Source organism: Artemia sp. Qi Xiang Cuo, chromosome 11, assembly GCF_049724085.1.
Source record: "Artemia sp. Qi Xiang Cuo chromosome 11, ASM4972408v1, whole genome shotgun sequence".
Classification (NCBI taxonomy): Eukaryota; Metazoa; Arthropoda; class Branchiopoda; order Anostraca; family Artemiidae; genus Artemia; species Artemia sp. Qi Xiang Cuo.
Window position 1 is genome coordinate 24467073 of NC_142804.1, and position 15286 is coordinate 24482358.

The window sequence follows — 15286 nt, forward strand, 5'->3', positions numbered from 1 at the left end:
ACTATTTTCAGACCAAATAAATTGATGAAAATGAAAACTAATAAAGAGAAAATAAATACTTGTAGCGGAATATGACATTCACACATGTCAGAAACTGTGAGGAACAGACATCCTGCTGGAGGCGGCTGATTAACAATAACATCTTCGCAATAAGCTAGTGTCATCAATACATCTTTCCATTTGCCTATCAAATCTTCCATTTCCCTGGAAGCCTTCACATACACTGTAACCAAACAATGAATAACTTATTAGTAAATAAATATTGAACTACTACGGAACGGACACAAACAATGTGTTACAAATGAAAAAGTGTCAAGCAAAATTCAGCATTTGATATTCAATAAAATGTACAGAGCTCATTGCCCATTATAAACAAAGCCAATCAGAATGAAATTAAAACCCATTAAGGTTTTATCAAGCTCTTTTTTGCAGGAATTATTCATCAAATAACATATTGTCATGACCGGAAACCGGGCAATTCACAATTTCATAACTTTACATGACATAGAAAAACCGATACATCTCTCAAATGTCGAATAGCCAATACCAACACAGACACAAAAAAAGAAAACTGAACAAAATCGGATTTTTCAGATTTATTTTTTAACACATTTTGCTAATAATAGTTAATGACTTTTCAACTTCATCATCCTATTAGAGAATCTTAAAGTGAATACATGCTTATTTTCGTGCCAAGGAATGACTGAAAAATAAAACAACTAATATTGAAACCACCACAACTTATACGCAACAAATCATAACAAAAGCTAGAGCCTAGGACAGATTCGGAGGGAAAAACAAAATCGAGAAGTGGGACCTATTCTTAAAAAAAGGCCTCTTAATGGGTATTTTCGTCCCCAAAATTCGGTTTCAGAAAGACTTGGGAAGAAAAAAGCGTAAAAATACAACTAGACAATGGCACTTGTATGAAGGAGAGAAACTAATGATGTAAAAATTACGCATCGATGTCTTTCCTTCGACCATCGATGGTCGAATGTCTTTCCATCGATTTCTTTCATGGCCGGTGCCATCTGTATTTCGACCATGTTCTTCTTTTCAATACTATTCCTCATTTGGTTATGGGCATCCCTCAGCAATTCGGAGGCAGGCAGTTCTTTCGAATCTACTGCTACTATTAACAACTCACTGCAGCACTAAGCCGCCTGAGGCCAACAGCTCCTCCTTCTTCCCAACCTGTTTAAAGCCTCCCTCTTCACATCCCCCCAAATAGTCTCAATTTCATTTAAATCCTTGCTTATGGCCTCCTCCCACTATATTAGGAAATGACTCGCTTTTCGTTGGCCCTAAATGATCTTTCGGACCAGAAGCCTCTTCTTTTTTTCTTAGAGATTTTTCCAGAATCTCTATTGTCATTATTTCAAACAAGTTTCCACTAGATGTGGTCCTTCTAGCCACTCTTCTGCCTCCCATTTCCTGCAGCTCTTTCTCATTTCTTTCTTTTAATGGTTTTGTCACCTAGTATACAAATCATAACTTTTTCCAGCAGAGTTTGTCAGTTTTTTCAAATGTTCAGTGACAGGAAAATGTTGTACACGACTTCCGAATTTGCTCAGCCCATCGATAAGAAATAGTTTAAATTCAAGGCTCGCTCGTTCACAAAACCTCTTTCTTCACTGAGTATTCTCCAGGGCTCAGCTCTTAATAACTGCAAAATCTCTGATGAGAATCACCTTCAGAATATATCTCCCTGTACATAATCTTACTTCTGAACGTGCAACCTGATTCTAAATATGCATTATTTTTCAAGACAGGGGGACTTTAAACATCCGGAAGAAGGTCTTGAGAAGTTGTTGGCAATGATACTTTCAATGAAATACTTTTTATTTCTACATGACATCCTCTTTAAGTGGGTTGTCTGCTCTTTTTCAGGATTTTCAAAAACAGCTTCTGTAATTAAAACAATGATTATTAGTGTTCATTTCAATCTGAAGAAAAGCCACAATTTTCGAAACAGAAATTGGGAAATTTTTCTCTTAAGACAGATTTCTTAAAAATACATTATTGGACTTTCAATTACTACGGTCTCTCTAATTCACTTTTTACTAGGTTATAGCTACCGTACTTCTGAAGCTATGACTAGCCTGTCTGCTCTCTCTAGGCAGTAACGATGTAGTCTATAATAACATCTTTTATATTAGACAAGCAAAATCCTTTCCAAGGATCAGAATTTGAAAAAAAAAGAAAGAAAGAAAAAACAAATCACTCACAGCTTCTAGTAATGAATTTTAGAGACCAAAATCCAATTTTACAGGACACTGGGACCCTTGTTTTGATTTTAAGAACTGCGGCAGCCATGAAAGAGCTTTTTTGGGATTCTCGGATTTTCAGTTTTTAAAATTGTTTAACAGTTTGACTCCTGTTACTTGACGTAATTCATAGCTTCATATATTTTGTTTCTTAATTTTTTGTCAAGGTTCTTAAGTATAGATCTTCACCAAGATATTTTCCATTTTCCTATAAGAATCTTCTTAACCAGGTAAGTGGCAGGATACTCCTGGGTTTGGCGTCATTGTTGTGTTTCATTTTGTTACGGAATTGTCCCACTTCCATTATCGATTTCCACTACCTAGGACTTATGAATCAGTAAGAATTTACATCAGATGAATCAAATAATTTTGTTTTGTTTTGCTTTTTAGTGCGTTTCAACAGAAGGTATAGATGACTTCATTACCAAGATGCTACTGGACGATAATTACAACCAAACAATCCAATAATCTTGCTATATTTTTAGTCACTGACACTAAATTAACTTCCAAAATGACATAACGAGAAGACCACCAAAAATCAGTCCAGGGGTTGTGGAAAAGTCGTTTCACCTCCTTATTTTCTGATGAGTCACAACATTTCGAAATATACTTTTGGGTCATTTTGCAAAGTTAGATTATACTAACAACTTTATCCCGGCATCTACTCAAGCATATATTCGCCGTTTAAAACCAGGCAAAGCATCAGATTCTGATAACCTCCAACCCGAACATCTGATCTACGAGACAATAAAATTGCTAGAAGATCTTGCTGTCTTATTCCAGGCCTGTATCACCCAGCAGCCTATAACTGATGCGCTACGTGAAAGTCTAGTAACGTGTATTCCCAAGAAAAATAAAGATTCAGATTCTTGCAACTTCTATAGGCCGATAGCCATTTGTTCAACGATTGGAAATCTGCTTGAGAAATTTATCTATAACGAAATCAGCGCAAAGTGAAATCACGAAAATAATCAATTTGGTTTTCAGGAAGGACTTGGTGTACAAAATGCCCTTGAAACTTTTCTAGCGATAATTGAAAGGCATAAAAAGTCAAAATGTAGCCTCTACGTTTGTGCCATTGACATTTCAACAGCTTTTAAATCCATTCTTCACTCCCAAGCAATTCTGTCTCAGTTTAGAAATGGAGTTTATCTGTTTGTGTGTACCTGCCTATGGAAGTGGTATCAGAAGACTTCAATCTGAATACATTTCCAAGGTACTGTTAGCAGTCGTGTTCGTGTGTGCCAAGGTGTTAAACAAGGATCTGATCTAGGTCCTGCGATATTTAATAATGCTATCAGAGTTGTCACTTATAGTAAGCCGACGATATTCTCATTTTAGCTAATAATTTTGATACACACCAAAACACTGTTGATATTGTTTGTTCCGGACTGAATGAAATCGGTCTCTCAGCTCCCACTTCTAAAATAGAGTCTCTTGTATTTGCACCTCAGACCGCCTCCATTGACACAATCCAAGTTGGTCCAGCTACAATCTGATCTTCCAGTCCACTTATGTATTTAGGCCTTCCATTTGGAACATCGACTAGATCCACAAGGGAGCTAGTCATTGATATTTTGGAGGAAAAACTAAGAAAATCTTACAGGCTTCTCGCCAGTATAAAGAGCCAATTCGATAACAGAACCCTTGGTCGGCTATACAACGTGTTTTTCGTATAACATGCGTTGTTTTCGACACCCTTGTGGAAACTTATTTCTGCCTCTGACAAAAAGCAAATCCAATCACTATTTTTCAGGTTCTGCAAGTATTTCTCATTATCCCAATGTGGGCTCGTAATAGCCATATTTCCTAACGGTACGGTGCTTTGGATATTTGCCAAACAATGGATGAACAGTTACGTAGGTTTGCTGAGCGCTAAAACAGGATCGTCTATTTTCCCTTGATGTGTCTCCTTTCAAGTCCCAAGTGTCGTAAGTAGTGAAGTCTCATAGTATTTGTTCCGTGTTGAGTGAGTGCTTAAAACTTAAACTTGTTAATAATCGTACTTAATTTTGTCAGTGTCCCTTTTCCCTCTTCTTTTTTTCGCACTCCTCTTAGTGCGTTATCGTTATACACACTTCAGATGACCAACAGATATCCCGTCCGACTCCCTCGCTTTTTCATTAGTAAGTTTCTTTATAATCTGATCTATTTCTAGAACCAATACCTGCCTTATTTGACCAGCCGAAGATACAAAGAATCCATCAAAATTACTATTCACCAGCGAAAAATTTCCTCTAGACTTTCACCTCCACAGGCCACAAAGCTCAGGATGTCCAATAACTCATCCAAGCTTTCTACCCGCATCTGATTGATTTTACAAAATGAATTTTATTTTCTCGCAAATGCCCTTTATTTTAGCAACAACTAGAGGGTTAGCCAACGTCATACATGATTCTCAAGGTCAAAATAATTAATGGTAATAATTCCAAAAACCAAGAACCTACCTTTGATTTTGAGTCCTTTCTGCAGTTGGTACGTTGCTCTACTTCTTCTAATAGTTTCGTAAATTTTCTTCACTTGATCAAAACCACTTTCAAGTTCAGGATCGTCCCATACATACTAAAACGAATAAATTCAATAAAGACATTCAGGAGCAAAAGAGATAATTACAAGCTATGAAGTACTACTAATTGTTCACAATCCTTTGAATTGTATGTTACAGGTTTGTAGAAAAAGTATCTAACCTTTTTTCATTTAAAAAACTCTTAATCAGATACAACATTTTGACACTGATTCCCTTTGAAGCAATCCCCTTGGGCTACCACACACTTCACGCAACGGTTCTACCACTTTCGGAAGCAACGCTAGAACGCCTCTTTTGAGATAGCATACGACAAGTCCGTCCAATTATGCATGATTGATTCTCTGGATATAAATCTGGTCCCTTTCATTGGCCTTTTCAGCTTGGAGAAAAGCCAGAAGTTGTGCTGAGCCATGTCGGCAGAGTAGGGAGCGTGATGAAGCAAAAGTGTGACGTGTCTTCTGTGACCAGGAAACTTTGAAAAGACTGACAGGAGCGTTGTCATCATGGAGCTGTCAATTGCCCGCTACCCACAGGTCCAGCCGTTTGCGTCTTAAATTTTCACAAAGACGACTCATAACCTCTTGATAGCATCCCTTGATGATGGTTGTACCGCGTGGAGCCGACTCGCAATGAACCACTTCCCCAGAGTCAAAGAAGACGGCAAACATAACTCTGATATTGCTCCAGACCTGTCTTGCTCTTTTTGGCCACAGTATGTCTGGCACTTTCTTTTAGGGTCACACCCATAAATCAAGGTCTCATTGCCAGTGATGACTCTGTTGATGAAATTGAGATCCCTCTTAACAGTCCCCAAAATGTCCTGTGCGATCTCCATATGGAGTTGCTTCTGAGCAATGTTTAGCAGCTTTGGCACGAACTTCACTAAGATTCTGCTGAGGCCCAAATCCTGTATCACCAGGACCCTTTTTTTCTCAATAGTAATCTCATTTCTGGATGTCACGGGCCTACCAAAACGTCCTTGACTCTAATCGGTGTGCGGCCATCTTAGAACCGGTTGTACCACTCCTTTATCTGGGTGGTGCCCGTTGCTTTGTCCCCGAAGGCCTGTTGGATCTTGCGGATCATTTCCACTTGGCAATCACCAAGCTTTACACAGAATTTAATAAACTACCTTTGTTCCCGTTTTTCCGTCATTTTGTCAAAAACAAAATCCGACGGCACTTACTAAGACTTCCTCTTCACTAATCGGCATTCTGCTGAAAAACAACAGTTCAATGACAGATCCATATATCTATATATAAATCATATTTTCTCGCCTAAACATTTGTATATTATAAATACTCAATTATTTATATTTGCTGTACTTAATCTCAAACAAAAAGGCAAGCCAACTACCCAATTGGGTCACAAGACCTGGCTTTTATTCAAAAACTTCATTCGCTCGGGTCTTCTGTCCTCACATGCTTGCTATCATGATGTCAATTACCATCGCTTGGGGCTTCCTCCCTCCCGTCTTCGTCCCGTCCCTTTGTCCCTCAAACCCGATCATAAAGGTTAGATCTGTTTGCAATATTGATTGAATTATGCCATACAATTGTTATTGATGATATGGGTATGAAACGTTCCGCAGCCTAGTTTGTTTACATATATATATATATATATATATATATATATATATATATATATATATATATATATATATATATATATATATATATATATATATATATATATATATATATATATATATATATATATATATATATATATATATATATATATATATAAAATGACAAAAAAGCATCAATTTTTCAGACAAAAAGAAAACTTTTATCCAAGGGTGTATCCGGGACCATTGTTCGCAGGAGGGGGGGGGGAGTTTAGCAACAAAACTTTTAAAAACACATCCAAAATTTGTTTATATGCAGTATTTTTACGTTTTTACGAGGCGGAAAAAAAAAATTAGAGGAGAGGGGGCTCAAACTCAGTAACCATCCCCCCCCCCCTGATACGCGATACAGCCTTGCTTTTATCATAACTCAGCCACTATTTTCACCAGACTCGGCCCTCTGTAACTTCTTCTATTCCCGAAACTGAAAAGACGCATGAAAGAACAGCATTTTGCCATAGCTGAAGAGAGAAAGAATGCAACATTAAAAGATCTCAAAACATAGCCAATAAGCACATTCCCAAAGTGCTTTGAGCACTAAAAAACAGCGCTAAAAATGTACTATATTTCTGAAGGACTAATTTGAAGAGGAAAAAGTAACTATTGATGAGTAAGTAGGTGTCTTCCCAGGTCAATTAAATTGAAATTTACCTACTTATTTGATTAAACCTAAAATGCATTATATTCACGTATTTCCTCCATCTCCAACTTTTCTGAAGTCTTTGCATTCGATTCTTTTTAAATCTCATCAATCCCCTCTTCTATCACTTTAAACCATATAAGATCTTTAAAAGCACTCGGTAAGCACTTATAAATTTGTTTAAATGACAGCAATCTTTTATTTTACCAGATTTCTTTGCAAGATGTGAAAGCTGCATGTCTCTTGCAAGTTTGACTTTCAAGTTTCTTTATTTTCGTGCTATTCTTTTCGTATCGAAATAATTTGTCGATCCCACGTCAAAGTTTTGACTCTCCCTTTTAATATCCTTAAGAAAAGAGCATCTGTATCTATTATACTTACATTAGGTTGGACTAAATGGGTCTTGTACTGTTTTCGAAAGCCCCTGAACAAAAACAAAAAAGAAACTAATTTGAATTATTGGATCCACTTTTTTCTAATCAAACCGCTAAAATTACTTTTCTAATCTAAATAACTGCTTCTCTGATTTTCACTTATGGAGCTTAGCATTTACCTTTCAATTATGAATGCGAAACAGCCGAACAATCTTTAATCTCAGCCACCTACATAGTTGCATGAGTAGTATTATAAAAGAAATTCTGCCATTATTCCTTCCCTCAACAGGAGAGGACCTTGATGATGATTTCCACGATATTCTCAACAAATTACTTACTTAAATTATCAGATAAAAACATATTTAGACAACAGTAAAAAGTATTTGATAACTAAGCAAGTGCTTGTAAAAAGAAAACAAATACCATTTTTTTTTTTTTTTTTTTAGGTTTTTTTGGTTTGGTTTTTTTTATTTTTTAGGACGGAACGAATGAAGTAGTTATCCTGCAAAAAAAAACACAAGCATCTTGACTATAATACGATTATAACACACCTCTACAATTATTCCTTCCGCAACTAAGGAAGGACCTTCATGGTGATTTTTGTAATGTTCTCAATAAAATCCTTTCTAATCTGAGCAGACAAGTGAGAAAAAAAGCCTTGTAAAAATGCCTCAGAACTAAGCACTTACTTAAGTTCTGTTTATGATGAATGAACGAATTCATTTCAACAGCTTACATTATAACATAAAACATTAAAAACACCAATTTAAGAGACTTCCATATAATACAGACCTAAAGTATAATGCATATATATATATATATATATATATATATATATATATATATATATATATATATATATATATATATATATACAGTGATCAGACGTCTATGAAGATAAGAAAATGATTTAATTAGTAAATTTAATTAGGTAATTTAACTACTAGTTATTACAAGGTGATTATCAAGATCTGGCTTAAAATGAAAAAGGTAAGTATAAAGAGCTGTTATAATAGTAAAAGAAAATCCTTAGAGAATACATTTTTTCCTTTAGAGATACTAGAACAAAATTCCACTTGGGTCTACTCTATAATAGTCTATAACACATCCTCACCCTTTCCTAAAAACCCCACTGTTCTCCTCTTGAAAATATATGTACATATATGTTATCTCAGTCTAAAACCATAGGCATGCTAACTCAATTTGCTTCCTACTGAAATCAAACTCAGACCTCTATAATTCCAAACTCACTCTTACCATTTTTTTTAAAGGAGTTTGATTAAAGTTTTCCTAAAATCACTAGGTACTTCCTTTTTATCATAATCATATTCATGATTTTGGGTAATTTATATCTCACTTAGCAACCTCCATATTACAAAAACTTATTTACAACACTATCGGCATTGATGCTTCATTATTCTTAAATCCCTTTAGCATTGAATACTACAATGAAATTCCTCTTAAATGAGGGTTTACCCTTACATGGTTACCCAAAATCAACGAGAAACAGTCAAAAACGGACAAAAAATCCCAAGGGTAGGATTTTCACCTCCATCTTTTAATTAATATGCGTTCAAATGAATTGAAGGCATTTAAACTGACAAATAATGGCACTGAAAACAAATGAAAGGATATGGATAGGAAGGATAATAAATGACAAAAAATGGAAGGATAAAATAGAAGGATAAGGATAGGATAATGGAAGGATATATCCGCAGAAAAGTACCTCCATGTATGGTGTTTTATAAACTGTAGAAGTTTGCAACGTTTAGAATAAGTAAGTCAAACCCAATTCATCCCAGATTAGGCTAAAATGAGAAACAAAGAAAAAAATATTAGAAAACAAGAAGATATTAGAGAGAAAACAAGAGAGCTTGAAAAATTCCCGAAGTGTTTGATTATATATATATATATATATATATATATATATATATATATATATATATATATATACATATATATATACGTATATATAAACATAAGGTGGTTCTAGACGACTTATAACTACGACCTTTGGGTATCCTTTATAAGGTTACCCAAAATTAATGACAAAAAAGATCAAATGAATAAAGCAATTAAAGTGACAAATAATGACACTGACAAAAAATGGAAGGATAAGATGATCTACCTCAGATTCTTCCGGATAAGGAGTGACACACAGAGAAGGAGGGTCCGATGTATCTCTCCGTGGTAGCCTTTGGTAAAGCTCTTCGCTAACATATGGCATAAAAGGCGCTATAATCCTAAAGCCAACATCTAAGCAGGTATATAACACTTGACAAGATACTTTTGCAGCATCCGAGATCAACTGTCCCTGAAAATTGAAGTAAATTTCAGATTAATAGGCTTCGACAACATTCATAGACAATTTAAAATAAAACGGATTGATAATACATGTAAACACCAAAGATAATGTACACAATATACTTTTCCCTTCGATATAGTCTTTGTTTCCATGCATTTTGGTTAAAAAAAAGAAATATCTTTTCCACAGTGCTTTTTGGTAAGACAATTCGTTCTCGAAGCATTAGGAAAAGTCAAAGTTAAGCGTAAAAACCGTAGAACAGAGGGGACTCCAAACACCCTCATATACAGGAGGATTTATGCCTGTTTTGAATCTTAATGATGACCCCAACTTTAATTCAATAGGCTTTCCTTGTTTTTAATATCAGATTCAGGGTTACCCCAAATATGAAGGTGGCTACCGTCCCTCCTCAAAACCTCACTTTATGCATTAAAATCTAACTTTTTTACAATAAACTTCAAGAATGAGGGCTCTTTCAGCTGTATTTCCATTTCAAAATAAAATAGAACTTTCAGAAATAAGAGAGAGGCTATCGCCCCGATCAAATCCCCGTCTTTATACTTTAGTTCAAATTTATATCACACAAAATGAGTATTTAAACACGATGGTCTTCACATAAAAATACTATTTCCACAGTAGCAGAGAAACTTTCAGCCCTTCATTGCACGTATTGCACGTACGATCCAAATATGTTCTTCCAAATCAAGGCAGATTAGGCGCTACATCCCCTTTTCTCCATGTTAACCTGAAGCTCCCGACAATTTGGAAAACTTAACAACAAAATATTCTCACGTCTCACTAACTCATACAACGACTTCTCCGAAAAATGAATGAAATTTTCAAATTGATCAGCTTATTTACATTGAACGTGTAATAATGATACTTTTTGGTGTAGGTCGCATACACATTTAGGGACGATTAGACTTAGACAACCAGGGAATTAAAAATAGCTATTTGATAACTTTAAATTAATTGGCTATTTCATATTTTATGCTCGATTACATTTTTGCCATAATCGTGGTTTTCTGTCAAAAATGACAAAACCAGCACCTCGCTCGGATATAATCTATTTGTTACTTAAATAAGGACATTAGAAACGTTCAATTTTCGTTCGATTATAGCTTTTTATCGATACTTTGTAACCGCAGATTCAATACGAATACTTCTCGAAAGAAGGAACAAACAAGCTAAGACCAACCATGACCACCATTTTTCAAAAAAAAAAAAAAAAAAAAAAATCGCATTTTGGTCGATAGGAAGGTGAAACCTCCAGTCTTTAATTCCTAGACATGCTGAATTCAGTGGTATAATTTTCATCAAAATTGTATAATTTTAGAGCTATTTCCCAGCTTTCAATAGAATTAAGATAATTCTCTTACGCTAATAACTTGTGATTAGGAATTGCATACTAAGTGACATTTACGTGTTAGAAATCAGCATAAAAAGCACCTTCTTTGGATGCATATATTGTTTCTGAACATCCGTATTTTTCTAAAGTTTTGGTTACTACTGGCTTGGCCCGCTCTATACCTATAGTTCGTTGTCAGGTTAGAGAAAACATTCAGCTAGTAAAATAAGAACTGAAATTACCGTAACTTTATACAGATAATTCACGAATAGAATCTTAATAGCATGATTCGCAACACAACCAGTCTTATAATATAGGATTTGTCTTGGTAATTCCTGTATCCTATAGTAAAGATTGAACCATACAACAAATAAAAACTTCATAAGACGAGAAACTGCAATTTGATTCCACCTATTCTTAGGAAAGGTCATGACAGACTTCGGAACGTCTAGAATCAGTGTCCTTGTAGTACCCACCACACGGTAGCTATGATTATAAGACTATCAGGTTATTTGTACCTGACCTAAGGTAATCATAGTAGCAGAGCCATTTCCCGTATTTCCCAGACATTTTTTTTTATTTGCCCATTGTATTATTCTTGGCGATTTGAGATTCATTTAACCCCGATGAGCCATAATTTTCTTTGGTTTGAAATTATTTATGCAGATTACCAATAGTATCTGACTTAGGGCAACCACAGCAGTACTATTTCCTGTATTTTCTAGAGATTCTTATGCCTGTCCCTTGCATTATTTATGCCGAGATCACAACCAAAAAATACTCGACTGCCCCTGCTCTGTCTAGAGGAAGTCTTATGGGTACACCATTCCCTTTAGGGGATGTCCTGGGCCCTTCTTCCCATTCAGCCCAATTCGAATATAACCATCTTAAAAGAATTATTAAAAAAACATAGAAAAATATTACTAATGATAACAAAGTGCATTCCTGCCTGAAAGAAACTCAAAATGAATTTATATTAACAAAAATACATCGATAAACTAGTGATAAAATCATTTTTCTAAAGTTATTAAAGATAATTAAATTTTGAAATGCATTTACAAAAATTGCCTAGAATACAATTATAAATTTTTGAAGAGAAAAGGTGGTTATGTAATCTTTCGATAAGGTAAATTTAATTATAATAGCCTTTAAATGGAAATTGTCCGTTCAGCTCTCCTTTATATTGACAGCTTTATTTCCGGTAGAAAGAAACCTAGCAGAAATAGTTTTATACGTTAAAATCAAATTACTTAACCTTGTGTTTTCTGCTAACATTATAAGCTTTTTTTGTACATCATAATACGCCTCTAAAATTTTTCGTACACATGATTAATAGTTTCATTTCGGCCTTGTTCCATTACATTTAAAGCAATAATATTTCCTTGATTTTACGCTTTTTTCTTTGTCTAAAGCCTTTTTTTTATTTTAGTATTTTCTGCTCAAACTTCCTTTTGGCTTAGTTCAATATTTTGTAACATAAAAAAAAAGTTTATACAACTGGAGACCACTGACACTTTTTTACAGCTCTAAAAGTCCCGTCGTCAAAGCAGACTGAATAATTTTTACCATAGAATTTTCAGCTCAAAGTTCATAGAATTTTCAGCACAAAGTTCTTTCGGCCTAGTTCAATATTTGGTACCATATATATATATAAAAAAAAAAAAAAAAAAAAAAAAAAAAAAAAAAATACACGGCTAAAGACCAGGGACGCTTTTTATAGCTCTAAAAGTCTCGTCGTCATAGCACTTGACTGAATAAAATTTTATACAATCGCAAGGATTTCACACAAATCAGAAACAGGTCTTCCTGGAGCTAATTTGGCTAAATCTATTCCAAAATGCACATAACAGCATTCTCAATATTCAAGCACATAAATAAAAACAATCATTTTTTGAACGTTTTCTGGCCAGATAATCGGCTCTGTATTTATGTACTTGCTAAAGTTGTGCCTTGAAGAGCTGAAATAGTACACCTTAAGGGAAAGCTCAAAATATAACAGTTGTTAGGAGGTATTACGAACTCTTTCTTCTTTTTTTAGTTAGTAGCCTACTGTTCCAATAAAAAAAGGATTGAAAGCTCTAATTTAAACGCAGAAGACAGAATATAACCGTCTAAAATCAAAACAGATTGGCAACAAAAGTCGAATTTTGAGCCTATTATATCTTGGAGTTACTCTGTTGGAATCCAAATCGATGGTATTCATTGTGTTTTGGACAAGAAAAAGAAGAAGAAGAGTAATCAGCGATCCTGATTTACTCAAACAATAGACAGCAGGGCTACCAATCACAAATAATGAACCTAACTCGTGACGATATTTACATAATGTGATAAGCTACCATAAAACCAAAACAGATGGAAATGAGCAACGAAAATAAGGAATAAAATTGAATAATAAACCTGAAATAAGGGTTTAAGGCACTCAATATAGACATCAGAAAGCTCTTCCTGGAAAAATACTTGAATGCTCTTTGTTGCCAGTGAGAAATCGTATTTTTCAAACCCTTCGTTGCACAGACGTACGACATTTGAAACACGACTGAGAATCCATCTGTCTTTAAAAGATAATTGGCATGATTTCTGGAAAAGAAGAAGCACATTTAAGTCGTATTTATTACTCTTTGCTGTTTCAGAATGAAAGCCTCCATTTACTTCTTTTCGAAGGATAAATATTGTTAAATCCTAGCAATGACCACTTCGCTCGATCACTAGCTTGCCTAAGCGCAGGTGCTAATTGCTTCTTAGCAATATTTCAGTTAAAAATCATAAAAATCAAAATTATAGCAAAAATATCATTGAAATGATCATATTCAACCCCCTTGTCCAGGGGGGTGGCAACCCATCAAAATAAGACTATTATTTAAAATTACTTTGCTTTAATATGAATTAGAAATTATTTTGTTGCGTACTCCATCATTATTCTTGCTCTGCTGAACATGATCTGAAATTGACTGAACGACGCACACCAGGTCCTTGATAATGACAAAATTCGTTCAGAAAATTATTTTATTCCACCCATGATCGGCCCCTCAACTTTCTCATCGTTTTAAAATTTGGATTTTAGGATTGATTTTCAATTTTTCTTAAAACATTCCATTAATTTTTAGGTTTTCTAATTTTCTTTTATATATTAAATTCTAGAGAACTGGAACGGTAAAGTTCTATCAAATTATATTATTGACTTACGCATAAAATGAATATACCACTCGATTTCTTTTTTTATGCTGATTACGAATATAGTAATCATTTCTATCGGAAATGAATTTCAGCCCCCTCCCCCTTTATATGCCAATTCAGGGTATATATTTCTACAACCTAACCTAACTTCACCTAACCCAACCCTGAATTGGCATATATAGGGGGGGTGGGGCTGAAAATCATTACCGATAGAAATTATGATTATATTAGTAATCAGCTTAAAAAAAGGCATCAAATGGTGTACTCACTTTATTACTAACTCAATAATATGATTTGGTAGAACTTTACCACTGGAACGAGTCACTTGAAATTAATAAGTAGGTCACCCGGTGGTATGTGGGTCATAGGTTGCCCCTGCTTTAGACTATTGTCCTAGACTAAATTTAATGAACTACGTAGGAAATAGTCTTTGGAATAAATCTACTGTTATCATCCTTTTGAGGATTGCGGTTCTAACAGCAAAATCCAGAGCTCAATGCTTGTGAAAACTTTAAGTGGTTGCAAGCTAACTTTTAGTATAGGTCAAATTATAGCCCTTACAGGGCGGACAGGGGTGCAAGGGTATGCGGGTACCCCTAAAATGGTATTTGTGAATACTGGGTCACCTCAAACTGGTTCACATAGACAATTATAACTAGAATTACCACGAAATAAAAAAAAAACATACAAACGGACTATTAATCCAAGAGAAAATCTTACGATATTCATAGCATTCGATTAAGGTTCATTCATGAACAAAGCAAACAACCAAATAAATGACTAACTTTTCTCACAAACTAGTGTCCTTAACGACAACATAAAAATAATATTGAAGCTGAGTAATTTTTTTAATTACGCACTATCAGTTTCTATCGTTATTTTCGATAAAGTTACTTTATTAAAACGTTTAATTTATGGGAAATGAAATTAAGTTATTACATCTAAATATGTACCACACAAGAGTTGTCAAGAGCTTGGCTCATGTAGACATTAAAATTACTGTCCAAAGAGTAATTTTAAT

At 34.6% G+C, this 15286-nt stretch overlaps 1 protein-coding gene across 2 annotated transcripts in view; it reads right to left on the minus strand.

Annotated features, from left to right (window-relative positions):
* The window catches only part of ValRS (Valyl-tRNA synthetase), a 109410-nt gene that overhangs the window by 14519 nt on the left and 79605 nt on the right, over positions 1–15286 (minus strand). For both annotated transcript variants that reach the window (XM_089096604.1, XM_089096603.1), the window contains 4 exons: positions 13489–13668; positions 9567–9752; positions 4715–4829; positions 60–223 (listed from right to left, as the gene is read on the minus strand). In XM_089096604.1, the coding sequence (XP_088952730.1) occupies positions 60–223; positions 4715–4829; positions 9567–9752; positions 13489–13668 (645 nt within the window). The remainder of the gene's footprint in view (positions 1–59; positions 224–4714; positions 4830–9566; positions 9753–13488; positions 13669–15286) is intronic.